The sequence below is a fragment of the Molothrus aeneus genome, chromosome 28 (assembly GCF_037042795.1).
Source record: "Molothrus aeneus isolate 106 chromosome 28, BPBGC_Maene_1.0, whole genome shotgun sequence".
Lineage (NCBI taxonomy): Eukaryota > Metazoa > Chordata > Aves > Passeriformes > Icteridae > Molothrus > Molothrus aeneus.
Genome location: NC_089673.1, coordinates 5,080,974 through 5,108,216, shown reverse-complemented (window position 1 = coordinate 5,108,216; position 27,243 = coordinate 5,080,974). Strand labels below are relative to the sequence as shown.

General features: G+C 51.8%; 2 protein-coding genes across 2 annotated transcripts; one reads left to right on the top strand and one right to left on the bottom strand.

Annotated features, from left to right (window-relative positions):
* Positions 1 to 4,366: 4,366 nt before the first annotated feature.
* On the bottom strand, positions 4,367 to 8,435 carry HOXB13 (homeobox B13). Its single transcript, XM_066566682.1, has 2 exons — positions 7,835 to 8,435; positions 4,367 to 4,626 (listed from the first exon to the last, which is right to left on the bottom strand). The coding sequence occupies exons 1-2, from the start codon at positions 8,433 to 8,435 to the stop codon at positions 4,367 to 4,369; spliced, it is 861 nt and encodes a 286-aa protein (XP_066422779.1).
* An 11,932-nt stretch (positions 8,436 to 20,367) lies between these two features.
* SNF8 (SNF8 subunit of ESCRT-II) lies at positions 20,368 to 26,966 on the top strand. The gene is made up of 8 exons (XM_066567174.1): positions 20,368 to 20,444; positions 20,919 to 20,969; positions 21,129 to 21,267; positions 21,902 to 22,006; positions 22,952 to 23,024; positions 24,636 to 24,777; positions 25,582 to 25,656; positions 26,283 to 26,966. Exons 1-8 carry the CDS (start codon positions 20,391 to 20,393, stop codon positions 26,400 to 26,402), a joined length of 759 nt encoding a protein of 252 aa, XP_066423271.1. The 5' UTR covers positions 20,368 to 20,390; the 3' UTR covers positions 26,403 to 26,966.
* Positions 26,967 to 27,243: the final 277 nt, after the last annotated feature.

Sequence of the window (27,243 nt, the reverse complement as noted above, 5' to 3'; positions counted from 1 at the left end):
TTAGGGCTGTTTTAGCCCAGGTTTTGGGGCTGTTTTAGCCCAGGTTTTGGGGCTGTTTTAGCCCTGGTTTAGGGCTGCTCTTCCCCAGATTTCAGCGCCACTCTGCCCCAGGTTTTGGGCATTTTTTATCTCAGATTTGGAGCTGCTTTAACCCAGATTTTGAGCTGGTTTAGCCCAGGTTTTAGGGCTGCTCTGACCCGAGTTTTAGGGCTATTTTAGCCCAGATTTGGAGCTGTTTTAACCCAGATTTGGAGCTGTTTTAGCCCAGATTTGGAGCTGTTTTATCGCAGATTTCGAGCCGGTTTAGCCCAGTTTTTCGGGCTGCTCTGGCCCGGGTTTTAGGGCTATTTTAGCCCAGATTTGGAGCTGTTTTAGCCCAGGTTTTAGGGCTATTTTAGCCCAGATTTGGAGCTGTTTTAGCCCAGGTTTTAGGGCTATTTTAGCCCACATTTGGGGTTGTTTTATCGCGGATTTCGAGCCGGTTTAGCCCAGTTTTTCGGGCTGCTCTGGCCCGGGTTTTGCGAGTCTCAAGTTCAACGGCAAAGGGAGGGGGCGGGAGCGTTCCCTGGCCCGGCGCCCCCGGCGCGGCTCCTCCCGGCGTTTTACGAGGATGTCGGGCCCTGCTCGCCCTTTGCTGAGGCCGCCGAGCGCAGCTTTTACAGCCCTGCCCGAGACTGCTCCTCCTCCTCCTCCTCCTCCTCCTCCTCCTCCTCCTCCTCCCCTTCCCAGCTGCTCTTTCCGCTCCGCTCCGCGGCCGGGACCGCGCTGGGGGCGGGGAGGGCGCTGGGTTCCAGTTTGAGCCACAGATCCCAGTTTGAGCCATCCCAGGCTCCCAGTTTGAGACACGGATCCCAGTTTGAGCCATCCCAGGCTCCCAGTTTGAGACACGGATCCCAGTTTGAGCCATGGATCCCTGTTTGAGACACGGATCCCAGTTTGAGCCATGGATCCCAGTTTGAGCCATGGATCCCAGTTTGAGCCACGGATCCCAGTTTGAGCCATCCCAGGCTCCCAGTTTGAGACACGGATCCCAGTTTGAGCAATGGTTCCCAGTTTGAGCCATCCCAGGCTCCCAGTTGGAGCCACAGATCCCAGTTTGAGCCATGGATCCCAGTTTGAGACACAGATCCCAGTTTGAGCCACAGATTCCAGTTTGAGCAATGGTTCCCAGTTTGAGCAATGGATCCCAGTCTGAGCCACAGATCCCAGTTTGAGACACGGATCCCAGTTTGAGCCATGGATCCCAGTTTGAGCCATCCCAATCTCCCAGTCTGAGCCACGGATCCCAGTTTGAGCAATGGTTCCCAGTTTGAGACACAGATCCCAGTTTGAGCCACAGATCCCAGCTGGAGCCACAGATCCCAGTTTGAGCAATGGATCCCAGTTTGAGCCATCCCAGTTTGAGCCATCCCAGTTTGAGCCATCCCAGTTTGGGCCAGGATTCCCAGTTTGAGCCATCCCAGTTTGAGCCATGGATCCCAGTTTGAGCCATCCCAGTTTGAGCCATCCCAGTCTGAGCCATCCCAGTTTGAGCCATCCCAGTCTGGCCCATGGCTCCCAGTTTGAGCCATCCCAGTTTGAGCCACCCCAGTCTGAACCATGGATCCCAGTTTGAGCCATCCCAGTCTCCCAGTCCACGATTCCCAGTTTGAGCCATCCCAGTCTCCCAGTCCACGATTCCCAGTTTGATCCATCCCAGTTTGAGCCATCCCAGTTTGAGCCATCCCAGTCTGGGCCATGGCTCCCAGTTTGAGCCACGCCGTTCTGTGTGACGTCACCTCTCGTGACGCTCGCCCATTGGCTGTTGGCCTCTCTGGGGTTGTGACGTCACCGGGGAAAGGCTTCGATCCTGCGGCTCCGCAGGGAGGAAAAATCTGGGGGAAAAAATGGGAAAAATGGGAAAAATGGGAAAAAAAAAGCCCCAAGGGAGAGCGTGGGCGGCTCCGCTCCTCGGGAAGCTGCCAAATATTCAAGAAATCCTTCATTCAACCAAAAACCAGCCCAAAATTAACATTACTTAGGGCAAAATGCGGCTGGAAACCTGGGATTTCTGACAGAAGGAAAGGGCAGGGGGGGAAAAGGCGAATTTGGGGTGGGAATTGTGGAGTTTGTTCGGCCTTTGGAGAGGTTTTTGAGGGAGTTCCAGGTGGGTTTAAAGGTGAGCCTGAGCCTTGGAACAGCGAGATGAGGAACAAAGGAATGGCCAGCGTGGGGCTGGGGCTTCCCATGAACCGGGAAAATCAAATAAAAATAAAATAATTTTTTAAAAAAAGGGAAATGCCAATATATTTAACTTATATATTTAATTTCACTCCATTTACTCTGCTTCCGCAACACCAACCCCAATAATTTTGTTTTTACATGGGGATCTCTCTCTCAGCGCACGCAAGGCGAAAAATCTGCGTTAAAAAAAGGCGAAAAAAATTAAATTTTACGGGTGCAAATCCCTGGATTTCAGCACAAACCAGAAGCCGGATTCAAGTGCATAAAACCACCAGCAATGCAAACGGATTTTTTTTTGCGGGTTATAAATGTTTATACACCTTTTTCCGAGTATATTTTCGTCAGTTTGATATATCCACACAGGGCTACAGCGCCTTTAATCGTGCATCTTTTATACACGGGCAGAATGAAGATACAGAAAATCGCAAACACAAAAATCGCGGGGTGGGGGGAGGAAAAAAAAGAGGTAAAATAAAGCTAAATATGTGCGTGTGCATATGGGATTTTTATATAGAAACGCTCGAAAAAATTAAAATAACAATAATAATAATAATAATAATATAATATATAATAATAATAAAAGTAGTACGTGCCTTTATAAATGGGTGCCTACATCGCTCATAGCATGTCCTGTACATTCCATTTTCTGTAATTAATTAACACGCGGCTTCATTTGTTTATTTATCCCCCCGCCCCGAATGTGCCCCTGGCCATCCTGCCCGGCTTCGGGGGCATTTTTTAAAACCCTTTTGTTGTCCCCAAAGCCCGGATTCTGCCGGGAGCGGTTTTGGGGTGAATTCAGGGGATTTCGGGGCTTTTGGGGTTGGTTTGGGGGTCTTTGGAGCACTCTGGGAGGTGCCGGGCACGGGGGAGGGTCCCCTCCTTTGGGGGGTCCCGGTGACAAACGGGGGGTCCCGGTGACAAAAGGGGGGTCCTGGTGACAAACGGGGTGTCCCGGTGACAAAAGGGGGGTCCCTGGTGACAAACGGGGTGTCCCGGTGACAAACCGGGGGTCCCTGGTGACAAAAGGGGGGTCCCTGGTGACAAAAGGGGGGTCCCAGAGTCCCCTCACCCCCCAGAGGACACTGGGGGTCCCTGTGGCAAAAGGGGGTCCCGGTGTCCCCAGTGACAAACGGGGGGTCCCGGTGTCCCCTTCACTGCCCAGGGGACAAAAGGGGGGTCCCGGTGTCCCCAGTGACAAACGGGGGTCCCGGTGTCCCCAGTGACAAACGGGGGGTCCCGGTGTCCCCCTCACCCCGCGGGGGACAAAAGGGGGGTCCCGGTATCAAACGGGGGGATCCCGGTGCCCAGTGGGGGAGTCCTGGTGGCGAAAGGGGGTCCCCAATGTCCCCCTTGCTCCGTGGGTGAGGAACGGGGATCCCTGTGACAAAAGGGGGTGGCGGTGTCCCCCCACCCGGCGGGTCACAAACGGGGGGGGGTCCCTGTGACAAACGAGGGGTGGCAGCGTCTCTGTGACAGACGGGGGATTGCGGGGTCCCGGTGACAAACGGGGGGTCCCGGTGACAAACGGGAGGGTCCCTGTGACAAACGGGAGGTCCCAGTGACAAATGGGGGGTCCCAGTGACAAAAGGGGGGGGTCCCTGTGACAAACGGGGATCCCGGTGCCACTCTGGGGTCGCGGTGTCCCCTTCACTGCCCGGGGGACAAAAGAGGGTTGGTCCCGGTGCCAGGCGACAAATCAGGGATCCCGGTGCCAAATGAGGGATCCCGGTCCCGAGCGGGGGTCCCGGTGCCAAATGAGGGATCCCGGTCCCGAGCGGGGGTCCCGGTGCCAAGCAGGGGTCCCTGTGCCAAAGGGAGGTCCCGGTGCCAGGCGGGGATCCCGGTGCCACACGGGAGTGGCAGTGTCCCGGTTCCAGGCAGGGGATCTCGGTGCCAAATGAGGGATCCCGGTGCCAAATGAGGGGTCCCGGTGCCAAATGAGGGATCCCGGTGCCAGGCGGGGATCCCGGTGCCAGGCGGGGATCCCGGTGCCAAATGAGGGGTCCCGGTGCCAAATGAGGGATCCCGGTGCCAGGCGGGGATCCCGGTGCCAAATGAGGGATCTCGGCTCCAGGCAGGGATCCCGGTGCCAGGCGGGGATCCCGGTGCCCAACGAGGGATCCCGGTGTCCCGGAGCCCCTCAGGGGGTGGCGGCGGTGCCGGCCTTGCCCTTGGCCAGCACCTTCTTGTCCTTGACGCGGCGGTTCTGGAACCAGATCGTGATCTGCCGCTCGCTCAGCCGCGTGGCCAGCGCGATCTTGCGGCGCCGCTCGCGGGTGATGAAGCGGCCGCGGGCGAATTCCTGCTCCAGCTCCCGCAGCTGCCCCTTGCTGTACGGAACGCGCTTCTTGCGCGCCCGCCGCAGGGAGCAGCCCTCGGCCGGACACGGCACAGAGCCCTCTGCCGCAGCGGGACAGCGCGGGGACAGCGGGGACACGGCGGGACACGGGGGGACAGCGGGGACACAGCGGGGACAGCGGGGACACAGCGGGACACGGGGACAGCGGGGACACGGGGGGACAGCGGGGACAGCAGGGATAGAGGGGACAGCGGGGACACGGGGGGGATAATGGGACACCGGGGATAGGGGGGACACCGGGGACAGCGGGACACGGGGGGGACACAGAGACAGCGGGGACAGCGGGGATAGAGGGGACACGGGGGGACACGGGGGGATAACAGGACAGGGGGGACAGCGGGGACACAGGGACAGCAGGGACACAGGTGGATAATGGGATACGGGGATACAGAGGGACAGCGAGACATGGGGGGACAGCGGGGACAATGGGGGGATAGCGGGGCACGAGGAGACAGAGGGGGATAACGGGACATGGGGATAGAGCAGGGACAGCGGGGACACGGGGGGACAGAGGGGACACCGGGGGATAACGGGGGACAGTGGGGATACGGGGACACGGGGGGGATACAGGGGGACACCGGGGACACGGGGGCACAGCGGGACACGATGGGGACACGATGGGGACACAGGGGGGACACAGGGGGGACACAGGGGGGACACAGAGGGACAGACAAGGGTCACTGCGGGGTCACTGCGGCCCCCAAACCCCCCAGCCCAGCCCAGCCCAGCCCAGCCCAGCCCGGCCCAGCCCGGCCCAGCCCAGCCCGGCCCAGCCCAGCCCGGCCCAGCCCAGCCCAGCCCAGCCCGGCCCATCCCATCCCAGCCCAGCCCAGCCCATCCCATCCCAGCCCAGCCCAGCCCATCCCATCCCATCCCATCCCAGCCCAGCCCAGCCCGGCCCATCCCATCCCATCCCATCCCAGCCCATCCCATCCCATCCCAGCCCATCCCATCCCATCCCATCCCAGCCCATCCCATCCCATCCCATCCCATCCCAGCCCAGCCCAGCCCAGCCCATCCCATCCCATCCCATCCCATCCCAGCCCAGCCCAGCCCGGCCCGGCCCAGCCCAGGTTTGAAATTGGTCCCTTCTGGTCCCTTCTGGTCCCTCCTGCCACTGAAAGGTTTTCCAGATCCGAATCCTCCCTCTAAATATTTTTTAAAAATCTATTTTCTTTAAAAAAAATCTGTTTTCTGTATTCTTCCTCTTGATATTGAAAGGTTTTAAAGCTCGACATTCTCCCTCTTGGTGTTTAAAATCATTTAAATTCTATATTCTTTCTCTTGGTATTGAAAGTTTTCAAAGTTCTGTATTCTCCCTTTCGATATTTAAAAAATTTTAAGTCTGTATTCTCCCTCTTGGTATTTAAAGATTTTAAAGGTTTATATTCTCCCTCATGCTATTGAAACATTTTTAATTTCTATATTCTCCCTTTTGAAGCTCTGTGTTCTCCCTCTCGATGTTTAAATTTTTTGCAGTTCTGTGTTCTGTATTTCAAGGTTTGGGTTTAATTCCCCGCATTTTTTAACTTTTCCGTCCTGGGGAGCCGGAAATGTCACGGGGGACCCCCGAGAATGTCACGGGCTGGAGCCCGAATGTCATTTTCTGAACCCCGTAATGGCTCATCTGTACCCCGATAAACAGCATTGAAATCCCAATAAATCATCATCTGTACCCCGATAAACGGCATTGAAATCCTAATAAATCTGTACCCCGATAAACAGCATTGAAATCCAAATAAATCATCATCTGTACCCCGATAAACGGCATTGAAATCCCAATAAATCATCATCTGTACCCCCATAAACAGCATTGAAATCCTAATAAATCTGTACCCCGATAAACGGCATTGAAATCCCAATAAATCATCATCTGTACCCCGATAAACGGCATTGAAATCCCAATAAATCTGTACCCCGATAAACGGCATTGAAATCCCAATAAATCATCATCTGTACCCCCATAAACAGCATTGAAATCCTAATAAGTCTGTACCCCGATAAACAGCATTGAAATCCCAATAAATCATCATCTGTACCCTGATACAAGAGCATTTGAATTCTGATAAATGATCACTTGAATTCCGATAAATGATCACTTGAATTCCGATAAATGATCATCTGAACCCCCATAAAAGATCACTCGAATTCTGATAAGTGGTCATTCGAATTCTGATAAATGGTCGCCTGAATTCCGATAAATGATCACTTGAATTCGGATAAATGATCACTTGAATTCTGATAAATGATCGCCTGAATTCCGATAAACGATCATCCGAACCCCCATCAATCACCCGCTGCCTCCCTGCTCGGAGTTAGAAATGGCCGTGATAAATTAAATTAAATTGAATTATTATTGTTATTGTTATTGTCCTTGTTATCATCATTATTATTATCATTATTATCATCATTATTATCATCATTATTATCATTATTTTGTGGTCCCCAACCCGCTTTGCCTCTCAACCAAACCCCCAGCACATCCCGAACCCAAAACCCGACCCAGAGCCCAAACCCGCCCCAAACCCGGCTCAGTTTAACTCCTGCCCGGACCCCAAACCCGGCTCAGTTTAACCCCAACCCAGAGCCCAAACCCGCCCCAAACCCGGCTCGATTTAACCCCGACCCAGAGCCCAAACCCGCCCCAAACCCGGCTCAGTTTAACCCCTGCCCGGACCCCAAACCCGCCCCAAACCCGGCTCAGTTTAACCCCAACCCAGAGCCCAAACCCGCCCCAAACCCGGCTCGATTTAACCCCGACCCAGAGCCCAAACCCGCCCCAAACCCGGCTCAGTTTAACCCCTGCCCGGACCCCAAACCCGGCTCAGTTTAACCCCTGCCCGGACCGCAAACCCGCCGAAACCCGGCTCGGTTTAACCCCTGGCTGCCCGCGCCTGATTCTCGTTAACCCCGGCCCCCAATCCCGCGCTAACCCCGGCCGGGTTTAACCCGGACCCGGCGCCCAAACCCCCCAACCCCGGCCGGGTTTAACCCCTCATTACCCACACCCCATAACCCCGGCCGGGTTTAACCCCTCTCTACCCACACCCCATAACCCCGGCCGGGTTTAACCCCTGGCTCCCCGCACCCCGGCCGGGTTTAACCCCTCTCTACCCACACCCCATAACCCCGGCCGGGTTTAACCCCTCTCTACCCACACCCCATAACCCCGGCCGGGTTTAACCCCTCGCTCCCCGCACCCCATAACCCCGGCCGGGTTTAACCCCTCGGTGCCCGTGCTGTCGGTACCTGCGAAGTGCGGCTTGAGCAGGAATCCGGCCGGGCCCTGCTCCTTGGGGCAGCACCTCTGGCCGGCCCAGCCCCCGCCCAGCGCCCAGGGCTGGGGGCACCCCCCGAACCCGCCGGGCTCCGGGCCCAGCAGCGCCTCGGGCCGGGGCTCGGCCAGCGCGGGCACCACGGGCACGTCCAGGTAGCCCGGGACGGGCGGGTAGGGAGCGCCGTAACCCGGGTAAAAGGCGAACTCGGCCGGGCGGCTCTGGAACTCCTCGGTGCCCCCGGGCGGCTCCAGGAACTTGTCGGGGGTGGCCGGGAAGGGTCCCTGGGGGCTCGGCGCGGCTTTGAGCGAGCCCCGGCCCACGCGGCACGAGTAGAAGCCGCCGCCGAAGCAGCCGTAGGGCAGCGGGGCCGGGGCCGAGCCCGGCGGGGCCTTGGGGGGCTCCGGGGGCGGCTCCGGGGGGAAAGCGGGGTTCATCCCGGCGGGAGCAGCACCGGGAGCAGCACCGGGAGCAGCAGGAGGAGGAGGAGGAGGAGGGGGAGGAAGGAGCCCCCGGGGCTGCGCGCCCCCGAAGCCGCCCGGAGCCAGGAGCCCCTCGAGGCCCGGGGGCTGCATGGGGGGCGGCGCGGGGCCCGGGGCATGGGGAGAGGCGGCGGAGCCACCGGCGCTGCCCGACGGGGGTCCCCGCTCCCGTTAAAAGGCCTCGGGCCGCCCCCCGGAGCCGCTTTTTCGGCCGGCCTGACGCAACGGGAGGAGGGTGCGCTCATTGGCTGGGGGAGAAAAGGGAGGGAGGGGGGAGGAAAAAAAAAAAAAAAAAAAAAAGGGGAAAAAAAAATAAAAAAAAATAAAAAATCAGTCGGTGTCAATAAAGAGCTGGAGAAATTGCGAAAATGGTTTTATTGCCTGGGGAGAGGAGGAGGAGGAGGAAGAGGAGGAGGAGGAGGAGGAGGAGAAGGAGGAGGAGGGGGGGGGACTCGGAGGTGGCTCGGAAATAAAAAATAAAAAATAGAAATAAAAAATAAATTAAAAATCATTAAAAAAAAATAAAGATTAAAAAATAAAGATTAAAAATAAAGAATAAAAAAATAAAGATTGAAAAATAAAAAAAAAAGATTAAAAAATAAAGACTCAAAATAAAGAATAAAAAATAAAGATTAAAAAAATAAAAAAAAAAAGAATAAAGATTAAAAAATAAAAAAATTAAATATAAAAAATAAAGATTTAAAAAAAAACCCCAAAAAATAAAAAAAATAATAAAAAAACCATTAAAAATGAACCATAAAAAATAAAAAATCAAACATAGAAAAAACCCCATAAAATAAAAAATAAAACATAAAATAAAAAAATAAAACATAAAAAAAAAACCCGTAAAAAATAAAAAATAAAGATGCTGCGGGGAAGGCAGAGGTGGGGAAATGGGAGAAAAGAAGGGAGAAAAGGCAAAGCTCGGGACAATCGGGAATGGCGGGCCCAGAGTGGAAAAATCCGGGCTGGGGTTGAAATCGCCTTGAACTTTGATCTTTGATTTTTGATTTTTGATTTTTGATTTTCCATTTTTGATTTTCGATTTTCCATTTTCCATTTTTTGCGTGGTTTGCTCGCACCCGGACCCGGGAACGGGGCCCGAGCCCCCTCCCAGCCTCGCCTCCCCTTCCTCGGGCCTTTCCTGCCCTCCAAAATCCCCCAAATCCCCAAATTCGGCCCCGCTTCGCCCTCAGGGCCCCGCGGGTCAGGAGGGAGAGGAAAATTTGAATTTCCTGGCGCTGCGTGAGCGTCCGCACCTGAAATACCCGAATTTCCAGGGCCTGCCTCGGTCCCGCCCCAGCGCTCAGCCGGAATCGGGAAATTCCTCCCAGTTTTACCAATTCCTCCCCTTTTCCCCAGTTCTTCCCATTTTCGCCAATTCCTCCCATTTTTGCCAATTCCTCCCATTCTCGCCAGTTCCCCCCCACTCCCATTTTTTACCAATTCCACCCATTTTTTACCAATTCCACCCATTTTTTACCAATTCCACCCATTTTTTACCAATTCCTCCAATTTTACCAATCCCTCCCATTTTCGCCAATTCCCCCCATTATTTTACCAATTCCCCCCATTATTTTACCAATTCCCCCCATTATTTTACCAATTCCTCCCTTTTTTACCAATTCCTCCCATTTTTTACCAATTTCCCCCATTATTTTACCAATTTCCCCCATTTTTTTACCAATCCCTCCTATTTTTGCCAACTCCCCCCCATTTTTTTTTATCCCCAATTCCTTCCAATTTCTGGCAATTCCTTTTATTTTATATTATTCTATTTTATTTTATTTTATTTTATTTTATTTTATTTTATTTTATTTTATTTTATTTTATTTTATTTTATTTTATTTTATTTTATTTTATTTTATTTCATTTTATTTCATTTCATTTCATTTCATTTCATTTCATTTTATTCCATTTTATTTCATTTTATTTTATTTTATTTTTATTTTTCCCCCTGCCAATTCCTTCCCTGCAAACATCCCAAAGGAAAAAAAGGGTTTTGGGGAAAAGGAGAGGTGGGAAAAGGAACCAGAAAATCCCTTTGGATTTTCTGAGGGCAGGTGGAGACACGGACGGACGGACGGACGGACGGACGGACGTGGGGTGAGGGATCCCACGGGTCTGGAAGATTTTGGGGTGAATAAAGCGCTGATTTCATGGCCCCTCCGCTCGAAGCCATCCCGGTATTTTTAATTGGCTGTGGTACAAACAGATTTATTTTTAATTTTATTTTTTTTTCCCCTTTTTTTCCCCCCTCTGTTTTCTTCCCAAAAAAGAAACGCTCGGGAAAAGCTTTGCCCAAACCCCCCTCCTCAAAAGGCACCTTCGGCTCTTTTCCCCCGGAGGTTTCTGCCCCAAAGCCGCAGTAAAATTCATAAATTTCCCTTTTTCCGCGGCTCTTTGGGGCCGCCAAAGCGCGACCCGAAATGGGGGCTGGGAGCGAAGATGGGGAAAATCCCAATTATCCCCCAATTATCCCCAAAACCCCAAACACAACCCCTAAAAAACCCCCAAAAAACAAAACCCAAAAAACCAGCAAAAAACCCACAAAAAACCACAAAAAAAACCCCCAAAATGCCCCAAAAAACCCCAAAAATACGCGACCTCTCACTGGCAGAAAAAATTCACATAAAAATCAAAAATTAAATTTCCGCAGGGGAAAAAAAAAAAAACAAACCAGGAATAAACCCCAAAACCCCGCTCCGTTCCAACCTCTCAAAGCTCCTTTTTTCCCCCTTTTTTTTTCCCTTTTTTTCCCCTTTTTTCCCCCCTTTTTTCCCCTTTTTTTTCTCTTTATTTCCCTTTTTTTCCCCTTTTGTTCCCTTTTTGTTCCCTTTTATCCTCCTTTGTTTTTCCCTTTTTTTCCCCTTTTTTTCCCTTTTTTCCCCTTTTTTCCCCCTTTGTTTTTCCCTTTTTGTTCCCTTTTTGTTCCCTTTTTTCCTCCTTTTTTTCCCTTTTTTCCCCCTTTTTCCCCCCCATTTTTCCCCCCCTTTTTCCCCCCTATTTTCCCCCTTTTCCCCCTCTTTTTTCCCCTATTTTTCCCCGGTTTTTTCCCCTATTTTCCCCCTTTTTTCCCCCCTATTTTCCCCCTTTCCCCCCCTTTCCGCCCCCCTTTTTTTCCCTATTTTTCCCCGGTTTTTTCCCTTATTTTTCCCCCTTTCATTTACCCCTTTCCCCCCTTTTTTCCCCCCTATTTTTTCCCCTATTTCCCCCTTTTTTTCCCCTATTTTTCCCCCTTTTTTCCCCCCTATTTTTTCCCCTATTTTCCCCTATTTTTCCCCCTATTTTTCCCCCTATTTTCCCCCTATTTTTTCCCCTATTTTCCCCTATTTTCCCCCTATTTTTCCCCCCTATTTTTCCCCCATTTTCCCCTATTTTTCCCCCTATTTTCCCCCCTATTTTTTCCCCTTTTTTCCCCTATTTTTTCCCCCTATTTTTCCCCTCCCAGCCCCGCACCCCTCGCTGTTTGCCGAGGCTCTCGCCCCATTCCGGGCGGGAAAGGTCGGCCAGGAGCCGAGGTCAAGGCCAAGTTGAAAGTTAAAAACCCTAAAAAGGCTCCGGGAGCTCCGGAGCCGCTGCGAACCCCTCGCTCCTGGCCGAGATTTTGGGGGAAAAAACCCCGGATTTGGCCCAAATTTGGATCTGCGGCCGGAGGAATTCGCTGCGAGCTTTCAACCCTTTAAATTCCTTTAAATTAATTTGAATTTCAGCGCTGAGGATTTCCCCGCCTGTTTTCAACCCTTTTAATTTGAATTTCAGCGCTGAGGATTTCCCCGCCTGTTTTCAACCCTTTTCATTTATTTGATTTTCAGCGCTGTGGATTTTCCATGCGAGTTTTCAACCCTTTAAATTTATTTGATTTTCAGCGCTGTGGATTTTCCATGCGAGTTTTCAACCCTTTTCATTTATTTGATTTTCAGCGCTGTGGATTTTCCATGCGAGTTTTCAACCCTTTAAATTTATTTGATTTTCAGCGCTGTGGATTTTCCCTGCGAGTTTTTCAACCCTTTTAATTTATTTGATTTTCAGCGCTGTGGATTTTCCCTGCGAGTTTTTCAACCCTTGAGATTCATTTGAATTTCTTCCATTTTTAGCGCTCGGGAGGGATTTCTCTGCGGATTTTCGACCCTTTTCAGTTCCTTTTGATTCGTTCGATTTTCAGCGCTGAGGATTTTCCTGCCTGGTTCCAGCCCTTGAATTCCCTTGGATTTATTTGGTTTTTAGCGCTGGGGATTCTCAGCCCTTACGGTGCCTTTGATTTTTTTTCCTGTGTTTAACGCACAAAGGAGGAAAAGCTGGAGAAGGATCGGCCGCGCTCGGACGCCCCGAAACACCCGGGAACGGAGCTAAAATTGGGTAAAAAATCGGATTTTTTCCCTTTCCCGAGGAGCCGCGGTGAGCGGGGCTTTGTCCCGGCCCCCGGGGCACGAATTTCCCTTTTTCACCCCAAAAACGCCCTCGGCTTCATTTATTACAATTTTCCCCAAATTCCTTTTAAACCGCGGAAAATTCCGCGCGGGCTCTGCCGTTTAAAAACGGGATTTAATTGAGTTAAAAACGCGATTTAAGCGAGTTTAAAAACGGGATTTAAGCGAGTTTAAAAACGGGATTTAAGCGAGTTTAAAAACACGATTCAATCGAGTTTAAAAACGCGATTTAATCCAGTTTAAAACCGCGATTTCCAACCCGACAACGAGATTTTCCTTCTTTGAGGATTTCAGAGAAAATTTCAGTGTTTAAAGCAAAATCAACGGGTTTGTCTTAAAGGAAAAAAAAAAACCTGAATTTTTCACCAGCTCCTCTCTCAGTGACCTACACGAAAATTATCAAGCGCCCTTATCAGTTTGCAGCCGTTCTTTTATTCCATTCTCCACAGGATCCATTTAATATTTATCCCATCTGGAGCCTGAAAAAAAAAAAAAAATCTCTGGAACAACTTTTTAAAAGTCTGGGATTTCATTTTATATTTTATTTCATTTTGAAAGCGATTGAATCGGAACCATCACCACAAAACACAAGGGAGGAGAAAAAAAAATTTAAAAAAAAGGAAAATCAAACCCAACCCAAACCCCAAAGAGGCTTGAAGAGGAGATTAAAACAAAATAAATTGGAACGACCACGAGAGTTCACGTTTGGAAATAATCAATGGCTGGAAAATTGGATTCTGGCTCTGGAAGGGAGCCCAGCCCCTCGCTCGCTCGTTCTGGCGAGATTTGGGCAGCAAAAAATCAAATCAAGACCAACATTTTGGGTCTTTTTGATCTTTTATTTCATTTTTTTGCCCCAGTTCTCCGCTGGGCTCCGGCCCCTCCCGGGGCAGAGGGGGTCGGGGGTGCGGAGGTTTCGCGGCCGGGGCCGAATTTGGGTTTTCCAGCGCATTTTTTGGGGGATCCTTTGAACGGGTCCTGGCAGGGGAACAGAGAGCCCGGCCCGGCTCCCGCAGCCTCGCCCGGGGCGGCCCTGGCGCCGCTGCCGGGGTGGGGGAGTCCAGATCTGGGGGTTTGTAGGGTCAGCTTTGGGGTGGATGTGAGTGATTCCAGATTTGGGGGGTTTGTAGGGTCAGCTTTGGGGTGGATGTGAGTGATTCCAGATTTGGGGGTTTGTAGGGTCAGCTTTGGGGTGGATGTGAGGGATTCCAGATTTGGGGGTTTGTAGGGTCAGCTTTGGGGTGGATGTGAGGGATTCCACATTTGGGGGGTTTGTAGGGTCAGCTTTGGGGTGGATGTGAGGGATTCCAGATCTGGGGGGTTTGTAGGGTCAGCTTTGGGGTGGATGTGAGGGAATTCCAGATCTGGGGGTTTGTAGGGTCAGCTTTGGGGTGGATGTGAGTGATTCCAGATTTGGGGGTTTGTAGGGTCAGCTTTGGGGTGGATGTGAGGGATTCCACATTCGGGGCGTTTGTGGATCAGTTTTGGGGTGGAAGTGAGGGATTCCAGAGCCGGGGGAGTCTCTTGGGTCCCTTTTGGGATGAAGGGGGGCAATTCCAGACCCAGGGATTTTGTAGGATCAGTTTTTGAGTTTTTAGGGTGGATGGGGGTGATTCGAGAACTGGGGTTCTCTTGGATCCCTTTTGGGGTGGATCCATGGATCCACCACCCATCCATGGATCCATCCCTGGATTCCTCCATCCATCATCCACCCATCATCCATCATCATCCATCCATCCCTCATCCATCCATCATCCATCCATCCCTCATCCATCCATCATCCATCCATCCATCCATCATCCATCCATCCATCATCCATCCATCCATCCATCCATCATCCATCCATCCATCCATCCATCCATCCATCATCCATCCATCCATCATCCATCCATCCATCCATCCATCCATCCATCCATCCATCCATCATCCATCCATCCATCATCCATCATCATCCATCATCATCCATCCATCCATCATCCATCCATCATCATCCATCCATCATCCATCATCCATCCATCCATCCATCCATCCATCCATCCATCCATCATCCATCATCATCCATCCATCCATCCATCCATCCATCCATCCATCCATCATCATCCATCCATCATCCATCATCCATCCATCCATCCATCCATCATCCATCCATCCATCATCCATCATCATCCATCCATCATCCATCATCCATCCATCCATCCATCCATCATCCATCCATCCATCATCCATCATCCATCCATCCATCCATCCATCATCCATCCATCCATCCATCCATCCATCCATCCATCATCATCCATCCATCCATCCATCCATCCATCCATCCATCCATCCATCCATCCATCCATCCATCCATCCATCCATCCCTCCGTCCATCTGTCCGTCCATCCCTCCATCCCTCCCCTGCTCTCTGTGGCTTCCAGGGACAGGAGAGCAGCCACGGTTTTGGGTGGAATCAGCTGAATTTTGTCCCTCTTACCCACAGATGTGCCCTGCAGGAGGGCCCTGTCCCTGTCCCGTCCCTGTCCTGTCCCTGTCCCCGTCCCTGTCCCCGTCCCTGTCCCCGTCCCTGTCCCTGTCCCTGTCCGTGATTCCCGCTGAGGACAGACAGATTTATCCTGGGAAAGGCCCCGAGGGTCCCCTCGGCTGTGACACCGCAGGGGACAGAGGGACCCAGCCCGTCCTGCAGGTTTGAGCTCCCACAGTCCCCGTTCCCCTCCCCAGTTCCCCCCAGTCCCCCCCAGTTCCCCCCAGTTCCCATTCCAGGCTCTCCTCATTCCCCTCCCGGAGCGAGGGAGGAGCAGCAATGGCCAAGGACTGGGAATGGAACCCGAAATGTGAGGGACAGGAACTGGGAGTCAACTGGGAATGGACTGGGAATGAACTGGAATTGAACTGGGAATGGACTGGGAAAGAATGGGGAATGAACCGGGAATGACTGAACTGTGAATGAACAGGGAATGAATGGAGAATGAGCAGGGAATGGACGGGGAATGGACGGGGAATGAACTGGGAATGAACTGGGAACGGACTGGGAACGGACTGGGAATGAACTGGGAATGAACCGGGAATAGACTGGGAATGGACTGGGAATGAACTGGGAATGAACCGGGAACAGACTGGGAACGGACTGGGAATGAACTGGGAATGAACTGGGAACGGGCTGGGAATGGACTGGGAATGAACTGGGAACAGACTGGGAATGGACTGGGAATGGACTGGGAATGGACTGGGAATGAACTGGGAACAGACTGGGAATGGACTGGGAATGAACCGGGAACAGACTGGGAATGAACTGGGAATGGACTGGGAATGGACTGGGAATGAACCGGGAACAGACTGGGAATGGACTGGGAATGGACTGGGAATGGACTGGGAATGAACCAGGAACAGACTGGGAATGGACTGGGAACGGACTGGGAATGGACTGGGAATGAACCGGGAACAGACTGGGAATGGACTGGGAACGGACTGGGAATGGACTGGGAATGAACCGGGAACAGACTGGGAACGGACTGGGAATGGACTGGGAATGGACTGGGAATGGACTGGGAACGGGCTGGGAATGGACTGGGAACGGGCTGGGAACGGACTGGGAATGGACTGGGAATGGACTGGGAATGGACTGGGAATGGACTGGGAACGGGCTGGGAACGGACTGGGAATGGACTGGGAATGGACTGGGAACGGGCTGGGAACGGACTGGGAATGGACTGGGAATGGACTGGGAACGGGCTGGGAACGGACTGGGAATGGACTGGGAATGAACCGGGAACAGACTGGGAACGGACTGGGAATGGACTGGGAATGGACTGGGAATGGACTGGGAATGGACTGGGAACGGGCTGGGAACGGGCTGGGGCAGCAGAGCCCCTGATCCCCCTCTCGTCCCTGTCCCACCCTCCCGGGGAACTGGAAATGGGCTGGGGGGGCAGCACAGCCCCGGGGCCCCCTGGGCACCCTGAGCCTCATCCCGGGGTGTCCCCGCGGTGTCCCCAGGGTGTCCCTGGGGTGTCCCTGTTGGTGTCCCCACGGTGTCCCCACGGTGTCCCCGCGCTGTCCCTGTTGGTGTCCCTGTTACGTCCCTGTTTGTGTCTCCATGGTGTCCCCGGCCGTGTCCCCGCGCTGTCCCTGTTGCTGTCCCTGTTCGTGGTGTCCCCGCGCTGTCCCTGTTGGTGTCCCCTGTTGGTGTCCCTGTTGGTGTCCCCTGTTGCTGTCCCTGTGGTTTCCCTGTTGGTGTCCCCGCGCTGTCCCTGTTGTGTCCCTGTTGCTGTCCCTGTTGCTGCCCCCTCGGTGTCCCGGCCGTGTCCCCTCCCGGGGTGACCCCGGGTGCCACCCCCGCCCTGCCCCTCCCCAGGGACGGGCACAGGGAGCGGGGGGGGGCAAAGTCCGCGCGGTGCCAGCGCTCGGTGCCTTTGGTGCCTCCTTATCGCGGGGGAGGGGACAGGGAGGGACAGGGAGGGACAGGAGGGGACAGGAGGGGACAGGGAGGGACAGGGAGGGACAGGGAGGGATAGGGAGGGACGGGGGGGACGCTCGGGGGTCTCCCCATTCCCTGCTCGGCTGCAGCCAGGGCTGGGGGGCTCCGGGGCTCCAAGGATTCCAGGGGTTCCGGGGGTTCCAGGGGATCCGAGGATGCCCCAAAAATGCCCCCAAAAGTGCTCCCAAAATGTCCCAAAAGTGCCCCAATAATGCCCCAAAAGTGCTCCCAAAATGTCCCAAAAGTGCCCCAATAATGCCCCCAAAATGTCCCAAAAGTGCCCCAATAATGCCCCCAAAGTGCTCCAATAATGCTCAAAAAATTCCCCAAAAGTGCCCCAATAAGGCCCCAAAAGTGCTCAAAAAATGCCCCCCAAAAAGTCCCCAAAGTGCCCCAAAAGTGCCGCAAAAATTCCCCAATACAGCTCAAAAAATGCCCTAAAAACGCCAAAAAAATTCCCCCAAATGCCCCCAAAGGCTCCGTGGGTTTCGGGATTTTCGGGATTTGCGGCGCCACCCCACGCCCAAACTCGGGATTATTTCATTATTTCATTAATTCATTAATTCATTAATTCATTAATTCATTATTTCATTATTTTGCTTTCATTTTCTTCTTTTTTTTTTAAATTTTTTTTCTTCTTCCTGACAAGAAGGAGGGAATGGGATCCGCTTGGAAAAAAAATCCAAATTTTCCTTCTGGGATCATTCCCAGACCTTTCCCATCCCACTTCTTCCCAATTTATTATAAATAGAAATAAATAGAAATATAATAGAAAAATACATAGAAATGAATAAGAAATATGTAAAATATAAATAAAATAAATAACAAATAGAAATAAAAATATAAAAATACATAGAAATAAAAATTAAAATAAAAACAAAGATATATTATAAAATAAATTGTAAAAGAAATATAAATAACAAATAGATTTGTTTATATAAATATATATTTATATAAAATAAATATTTATATATAAGATATATTATATATTATATATTTTATATTATATATTTTATATCATATATTATATATTATATATCTTATATATTATATATTATATATTATATATTATATATTATATATTATATATTATATATTATATATTATATATTATATATTATATATTATATATATTTTATAGAATGTAAATAAATTATTAATATAGATGATAAAAAATAAATAGAAATAATAAATAGCAATAAAAAGAAGTAAAATATAAATAAATAAAATAAATATAAATGTAGTATAAAAATAAATATAAAAGAAAAATAAAATACATAAAAATAAAAATAAAATAATAAATAAAACCCGGATTTTCCTCCCCCAGGTGCCAAATAATTCAAAGAAGAGCCCAAAATGTTCATTTTTGGCAGCAGATTCATCTCCAGCCGCCGGATCCAAGGCTGCAGCTCCTTGTCAAGGATTTTGCTGGCAATAAATTCAATTTTGCTGACAATAAATTCAATTTTCCTGCCCCCATTTGTCACTCCCGGGACGTTCCCGTGGATCAGCCCCGGCAGGAGCGAATCCTTCACCCCACAAGGGCTGGAAATGAAATTCAGCGATTTTGGGGCTTTTTGTGGTTTTTGTTTTTCCTTGGGATAACGAATGGAGGGTGGGGAAAAAGGGAAAATCAGAATAATTGGAGTCGGTCGGGTTGGGGTCCCCAGGGCAGAGACTGGGAAGGGTCAAATTCCTGGGCTGGGATTGGGAAAATGGGATTAAAATAAATCCGGGGGTTCGGGAATTACAATAAAATAAATGATTAAAATAAAACGGAATGAAAATAAATCGAGGTTTTAGGGCTGGGTTTATAATAAATCCAGGGTTTGGGGAATTAAAATAAATGATTAAAATAAAATGGAATGAAAATAAATCGAGGTTTTGGGGCTGGAGTTGGGAAAGAAATCCCAATTCCATTAAAATGGAGTTAAAACAAATCGAGATTTTAGGGCTGGAATTGGGGAAAACCCAGGGTTTAGGGAATGAAAATAAATGAAAATAGATGGTTAAAATAAAATGAAATAAAAATAAATCGAGGTTTCAGGGCTGGGATTGGGAAAGGGATCAAGGTTTAAGGGCTGGAATGAAAAGAAAATATTTTAGAGGCCTGGAATTGTGAAAGGATTTGAGATTTTAGGGCTGGAATTAGGAAGCAAATTGAGGTTTTAGGGCTTGGGATTAGGAAGGGAGTGAAGTTTGTGGAGGCCTGGAATTAGAAAAGAAATCGAGGTTTTTAAAGGCCTGGAATTGAAATAAAAAATTCTGGAGTCCTGGGCTCAGGGAGGAAATGAAGATTTTGGGATTGGAAAGGGAATCGAATCAAATGAAACCAAATCAGTTCCCAATTCCCCGGTGTGTGTCTGTCTGTCTGTCTGTCCTGTTCCCATCCCCGGTGTGTGTGTGTGTGTGTCTGTCTGTCTGTCTGTCCCGTTCCCATCCCCGCTGTCTGTCTGTCTGTCCCGTTCCCATTCCCGGTGTGTGTCTGTCTGTCTGTCCTGTTCCCATCCCCGGTGTGTGTGTGTGTGTGTCTGTCTGTCCCGTTCCCATCCCCGCTGTCTGTCTGTCTGTCCCGTTCCCATCCTCGCTGTCTGTCTGTCTGTCCGTTCCCATTCCCGGTGTCTGTCCCCCTCTGCCGGCCGAGCCAAAACATTCCCAGAAAAAGGGAAGAGAGGCCGGGAGCGGCAGGGGGATGGGGAACAGAAATTTAAAAATCAAAATAACAACAATAGCCTAAAACCAATAGAATACAATGGAATACAACGTAGTACAGTGTAATATAATTAATATATAAAAGCACATAATAATAATAATAACAACGCTAATAATAACAGGAATAACACTAATAAAATAATAAAAATAAAAATTCAAAAATTAAAAAGAATAACAATGCCATTTAACCCTTTATCCTTTATTTAACCCTTTATCCTTTCCCTCCCGGCGCGTCCGCCATCTTTCCCGATGGGGGCGGAGCCTTTACTGCACGCGGCGCCGCTCGATGACGTCAGGCTGCGCGCCCGAAACTCCACGCGTCGCTCTCTCGATTGCGTCACTCGGCGCGCTGGACGCGTCACGCGTCGCGCCCGATGACGCAGCCGTCGCGCCCGATGACGTGTCCCCGGCGGCGGCGGCGGCGGGGCCGGGATGCACCGGCGGGGGGTGGGGGCGGGGGCGATCGCCAGGAAGAAACTGACCGAGGTCACCGGGATGGGGGACAGGGGACACGGGACAGGGAATGGGACAGGGAACGGGACAGGGGACACGGGACAGGGAATGGGAATGGGGACACGGGACAGAGGGCGGGGGACAGGGAATGGGACAGGGGACACGGGACAGGGAACGGGACAGGGGACACGGGACAGAGGGCGGGGGACAGACCGCGGGACGGGGGACACGGGACAGACCGGGGCACGGCGGCGCAGCGGGGCCCGGAGGGGTCGGGGCTCGGTCCGGGGCGGTGGGAGCTGTGAGGGGACCCCCAGAGCCCCGGCCCGGGGAGCGGGGCCAGAGCCCACAGGGAGAAACTCCCGCCGGGGATGGGCGGTTCGGGCTCCTCTGAGTTTGGGATTCTCTGAGTCCGGGATTGTCCCGGTTCAGGGCTGTCCCGGTCCGGGGCTGTCCCGGTCCGGGGCTGTCCCATCCCGGCCGTGCCCTCACGCTCTGCCCCCCCAGGCCAAGTACAAGGAGCGCGGCACGGTCCTGGCTGAGGATCAGCTGGCCCAGGTGGGAATTCCCTCCCTGGCCTCGGGGTCCCCCTTCCCTGTCCCTCCCCGTCCATTCCCAGCCCATTTCCCATTCCCACTGCTGTATCCCAGTCCCAATCCCACTGTCCCCGTGTCCCCATGTCTCTGTGTCCCATGTCCGTCTGTCCGTCTGTCCCAGATGTCGAAGCAGCTGGAGACGTTCCGGACGCACCTGCAGGCCTTTGCCAGCAAGCACAAGCAGGAGATCCGGCGCAGCCCCGAGTTCCGGCTGCAGTTCCAGCACATGTGCGCCGCCATCGGCGTCGACCCGCTGGCCTGTGAGCACGGACAGACGGCGGGACAGACGGGGGGACAATGGGGGGGACAGCAGGGGGGATAACGGGGGGGAACAGGAGGGGAATGGGGGAATAACAGGGGGACAATTGGGGGACAGGTGGGGGGACAAGGAGGGATAACAGGGGACAGCAGGGGGACAATGGGGGGGGATAGCAGGGGGACAGTGGAGGGGACAGTGGGGAGAATGGGGGGGATAATGGGGGAACAATGGGGGAATAACGGGGGGACAGTGGGGGGATAACAGGGGGACAATGGGGGGATAATGGGGGGACACAAGGGGAGACAAGGGGGGGATAATGGGGACAGCAGGGGGACAATGGGGGGGCACCAGGGGACAATGGGGACACCAGGGGACAATGGCGGCACAGCAGGGGACAATGGGGGCACAGCAGGGGACAATGGGGGGGCACCAGGGGACAATGGGGGGGCACCAGGGGACAATGGGGGCACACCAGGGGACGATGGGGGGGCACCAGGGGACGATGGGGGGGCACCAGGGGACGATGGGGGCACAGCAGGGGACGATGGGGGCACACCAGGGGACGATGGGGGCACAGCAGGGACACACCGGGATGGGCTCGGGTTGGGGTCAGAGCTCTGTCCCTGCCCCCCCAGCTGGAAAGGGGTTCTGGGCCGAGGTGCTCGGGGTCGGAGATTTCTACTACGAGCTGGGGGTGCAGATCATCGAGGTGTGCCTGGCACTGCGGCACCGCAACGGAGGTGGGCACGGGGGTGGGCACGGGGATGGGCCACTGATCCCAGGGATCCATCCTTGATCCCAGAGATCCATCCTTGATCCCAGGGATCCCTCCCCGATCCCATCACTCTGTGGGAGCAGGGAACAATCCCAGGGATCCCGGCCATCTCCAGAGGATTGGGATTCCCAGCGGGGCCGTTCTTCATCCCAAAAGGGCAATTCACACCAGGAGTGGGCCTGAAGCCCATAAAACCCATAAATCCCGTTAAAATAAAAAAAAAAAATCCCATTAAAAATCCCGTAAACCCCATAAATCCTACAAAAATCCCCCCCCAAAAAATCCCATAAAATCTCAAAAAAAATCCCTAAAAATCCCCCCAAAAATCCCATAAAATCTCAAAAAAAAAAAAATCCCTAAAAATCCCCCCAAAAATCCCATAAAATCTAAAAAAAAATCCCTAAAAATCCCCCAAAAATCCCATAAAATCTCAAAAAAAAAAAAAATCCCTAAAAATCCCCCCAAAAATCCCATTAAAATAATAAAAAAAAATCCCGTAAATCCTAAAAGAAACTCCCTAAAAATCCGCGAAAAATCCCATAAACCCCCCCCAAAGAATCCCATAAAATCTCAAAAAAAAAAAAAATCCCCAAAAAATCCCATCAAAATAAAAAAAAATTCCCATAAATTCATTAAAAAACTCCCGAAAAATCCCCGAAAAATCCCATGAACCCCCCCCAAAGAATCCCATAAAATCTCAAAAAAAAAAAATCCCTAAAACTCCCGAAAAAAAAATCCCATAAAATCTCAAAAAAAATCCCTAAAAATCCCCGAAAAGTCCCATAAAAAAACCCAAAAAAATCCCGAAAAATCCCATAAAAAAACCCCCAAAAATCTCTAAAAATCCCCAAAAAACCCCATAAAAAGCCCCAAAAAACCCCCTGAGATGCCAGCCCGGGCTCTGCTGCAGGGCTGATCACGCTGGAGGAGCTGCAGGCCCAGGTGCTCAAGGGCCGCGGGAAATTCGCTCAGGACGTCAGCGCGTGAGTGCGGGCGGGAATTCCCGGGAAAAACCTCGGGAATTCCTGGGAAAAACCTCGGGAATTCCTGGGAAAAACCTCGGGAATTCCCGGGAAAAACCTCGGGAATCTTTTGGGGAACCCCTGGGGAGACCAGGGCTGCTGTTCCAGCTGTTCCAGCTGTTCCAGACCTGGAGCCACAGCTGCAGCCAGAGCTCTGCTGCTGCTCCTGGGATGGCTTTCCCCTAAAAATCCAATCCCTGGATGGTTTTCCCCTAAAATCCAGCCCCAGTAGGATTTTTTCCTAAAAGTCCAACCCCAGGATGGCTTTTCCCCTAAAATCCAACCCCAGTAGGATTTTTTCCTAAAAGTCCAACCCCTGGAAGGATTTTTTCCCTGACAAATCCAGCCCCAGGAGGATTTTTCCCCATAAATCCAACCCCGGAAGGATTTTTCCCCATAAGTCCAACCCCAGTAGGATTTTTCCCTAAAATCCAACCCCTGGATGGTTTTTCCCTAAAAGTCCAACCCCAGGATGGTTTTCCCCTAAAATCCAATTCCAGGATGGCTTTCCCCTAAAATCCAACCCCAGGATGATTTTTTCCCCATAAATCCAAACCCAGGATTGTTTTCCCCTAAAAAATCCAACCCCAGGATGGTTTTCCCTAAAATCCAGCCCCTGAATGGTTTTCCCCTAAAAACTCCAACCCCATGAGGAATTTTCCCTTACAAATCCAACCCCGGAAGGATTTTTCCCCGTAAGTCCAACCCCTGGATGGTTTTCCCCTAAAAACCAACCCCAGGATGATTTTCTGCTATAAATCCAACCCCTGGATGATTTTCCCCCATAAGTCCAACCCCAGGCTGATTTTCTCCTAAAATCCAACCCCAGGGTGATTTTTCCCCTACAAACCCAACCCTAGGACGATTTTTCCTTAAAAAAATTCCAACCCTAGAGGATTTTTCCCTAAAAGCAACCACAGGAGAATTTTTCCCTAAAATCCAATCCCGGGAGGATTTTCCCCCACAAATCCAACCCAGGGTGATTTCCCCCACAAATCCACCCCTAGGATTATTTTATTTTCCCCACAAATCCACCCCTAGGATTATTTTATTTCCCCCACAAATCCACCCCTAGGATTATTTTATTTTCCCCACAAATCCACCCCTAGGATTATTTTATTTTCCCCACAAATCCACCCCTAGGATTATTTTATTTTCCCCACAAATCCACCCCTAGGATTATTTTATTTTCCCCACAAATCCACCCCTAGGATTATTTTATTTTCCCCACAAATCCACCCCTAGGATTATTTTATTTTCCCCACAAATCCACCCCTAGGATTATTTTATTTTCCCCACAAATCCACCCCTAGGATTATTTTATTTTCCCCACAAATCCAACCTAGGATTATTTCCCCCACAGATTTCCCACTGGAGCTGAGGAAGGGCCCCCCAATCCCAACCCAATCCCGTTTTTAGCACCAACCTCCCATTGTTTGGGGCTGAGCCCCCCAAGGCCGCCCGGACGCCAAAACCCCGAATCCCTGGCTGGGCTCAATTCCCGTTTTTTGGGGGCATTCCCGGGATGTGGAACGGCCTGGGGAGCCCCCTGGGGGGTGTGTGTGTCCCCAGGGATGATCTGCTCCGGGCCATCAGGAAGCTGAAGGTGCTGGGCAGCGGATTTGGGATCATCCCCGTGGGGGGAACCGTGCTGGTGCAGTCGGTGCCGGCCGAGCTGAGCATGGACCACACGGTGGTGCTGCAGCTGGCCGAGGTGGGAATGCACTGGGAATACTGGGAATGGACTGGGAATACTGGGAATGGACTGGGAATGGACTGGGAATGAACTGGGAATGAACTGGGAATGGACTGGGAAAACATGGACCACGCGGTGGTGCTGCAGCTGGCCGAGGTGGGAATGCACTGGGAATACTGGGAATACTGGGAATGGACTGGGAATGGACTGGGAATGGACTGGGAATACTGGGAATGGACTGGGAATGAACTGGGAATGGACTGGGAATGGACTGGGAATACTGGGAATGGACTGGGAATGAACTGGGAATGAACTGGGAATGGACTGGGAATGGACTGGGAATGGACTGGGAATGGACTGGGAAAACATGGAGCACATGGTGGTGCTGCAGCTGGCCGAGGTGGGAATGGACTGGGAATGGACTGGGAATACTGGGACTGGACTGGGAATGGACTGGGAATGGACTGGGAATACTGGGATTGGGAAAACATGGACCACGCAGTGGTGCTGCAGCTGGCCGAGGTGGGAATGCACTGGGAATACTGGGAATGAACTGGGAATGGACTGGGAATACTGGGACTGGGATTGGGAACGGGAATGGCACCCAGGAATGGGGAATTGGTGCTGCCAGGACTGGGAACTGGGATTGGATCCGGCTCGTGGGCAAAGCTGAAATGTGGATTTAAACCTGGATGCAAAGAGCCGGGAATTTCTGCTGTTTCCATAAAAATCCGGGATGAGAGCCAAGGGTCCCCGCTCTGCTGCACCCTGGATGAGGCTCAGAGGGATTTTTCCTGGTTTTTCCTGGTTTTTTTCCCCCAGAAAAAGGGATTTGTGACCGTCAGCGAGATCCGGGACAGCCTCAAGTGGGAGACGGAGAGAGCGAAGCAGGTGCTGGTAGGTGGGACTGGGAATACTGGGAATGGAAACTGGGATACTGGGAATGGGGAATGGGAATGGGGAATGGGAAACTGGGAATGGGAAACTGGGAATGGGGAATGGGAATGGGAAACTGGGAATGGGGACTGGGAAACTGGGACTGGGAAACTGGGAATGGAAACCGGGGATACTGGGAATGGGGAATGGGAATGGGAAACTGGGAATGGGGAATGGGAAACTGGGAATGGGAAACTGGGAATGGGAACTTGGGAACAGCAACAGCAACTCAGCACATCCCAGTCCATCCCCAGTCATTCCCAGTTCCATTCCCATTCCCAATCCCATTTTTCCCATTTTTTTCCCATTTTCCCTGTTCCAGGATCACCTGCTGAAGAAGGGCAAGGCCTGGCTAGATCCCATTCCCAATCCCAATCCCATTTTTCCCGTTTTTCCCGTTTTTCCATGCAGGATCACCTGCTGAAGGAGGGCATGGCCTGGCTGGTTCCCGTTCCCATTCCCATTTTTCCCATTTTTTTTCCCATTTTTCCCGTTCCAGGATCACCTGCTGAAGGAGGGCATGGCCTGGCTGGTTCCCATTCCCATTCCCATTTTTCCCATTTTTTTTCCCATTTTTCCCGTTCCAGGATCACCTGCTGAAGGAGGGCATGGCCTGGCTGGACGCGCAGGCTCCGGCCGAGCCGCAGTTCTGGCTCCCCGCGCTCTTCTCGGAGCTGCACGGGCAGGAGGGCACGGCCGGGACCTGAGGGCCCCGGAGAGCCGGGAATACCCCTGGGATACCTGGGAATAACCCTGGGATACCCGGGAATACCCCTGGGATATCCGGGAATAACCCCTGGGATACCTGGGAATAACCCTGGGATACCCGGGAATCCCTCCCAGGATCTTCAGGAATCCCCCCTGGAATCCTTCCTGGAGCCCTCAGGAATCCCGGCTGGAATCCTCGGGAATCCCGGCTGGAATCCCTGCCAGGATCCTCGGGAATCCCTCCTGGAATCCTCAGGAATCCCGGCTGGAATCCCCTCCGGAGTCCCCAGGAATCCTGTCTGGAATCCCTCCTGGAACCCTTGGGAATCCCCCCCTGGAATCCTGGCGGGAATCCCTCCCAGGGTTCTTGGGAATCCCTCCTGGAGTCCTCGGGAATCCCTCCCAGGATCCTCAGGAATCCCCCCTTGAATCCCCCCTGGAGTCCTTGGGAATCCCAGCTGGAATCCTCAGAATTCCCAGGTCAAATTCCCCCCGGGATCCTCAGGAATCCCCCCTGGGATCCCCAGGGACGACAGCGCTGGGAATAAACGTTTTGTACCGAGTTCCTGAGTTTGGGGAGTTCTGTGGGATCGGCCCCCGCTGGAAGCACTGCCTGCTTTGGGTGGAAATGCCCCAGATTGGGGAAAATGAGGGAAAGGAGCTGAGGGCGGAGGCTTGGGAGGATCTGCAGCGGGAAATGGGATTTGGGAAAACTGGGAAAGCTGCCCTGGGGTGTTGTCATTCCATAAGAATTCCCACTGAGGGACACCACGGGCTCCGTTCTGCCAAAACAAAACTTTATTGCACAAAGAAAAAACCAAAAAAAAAAAGAGAAAACCT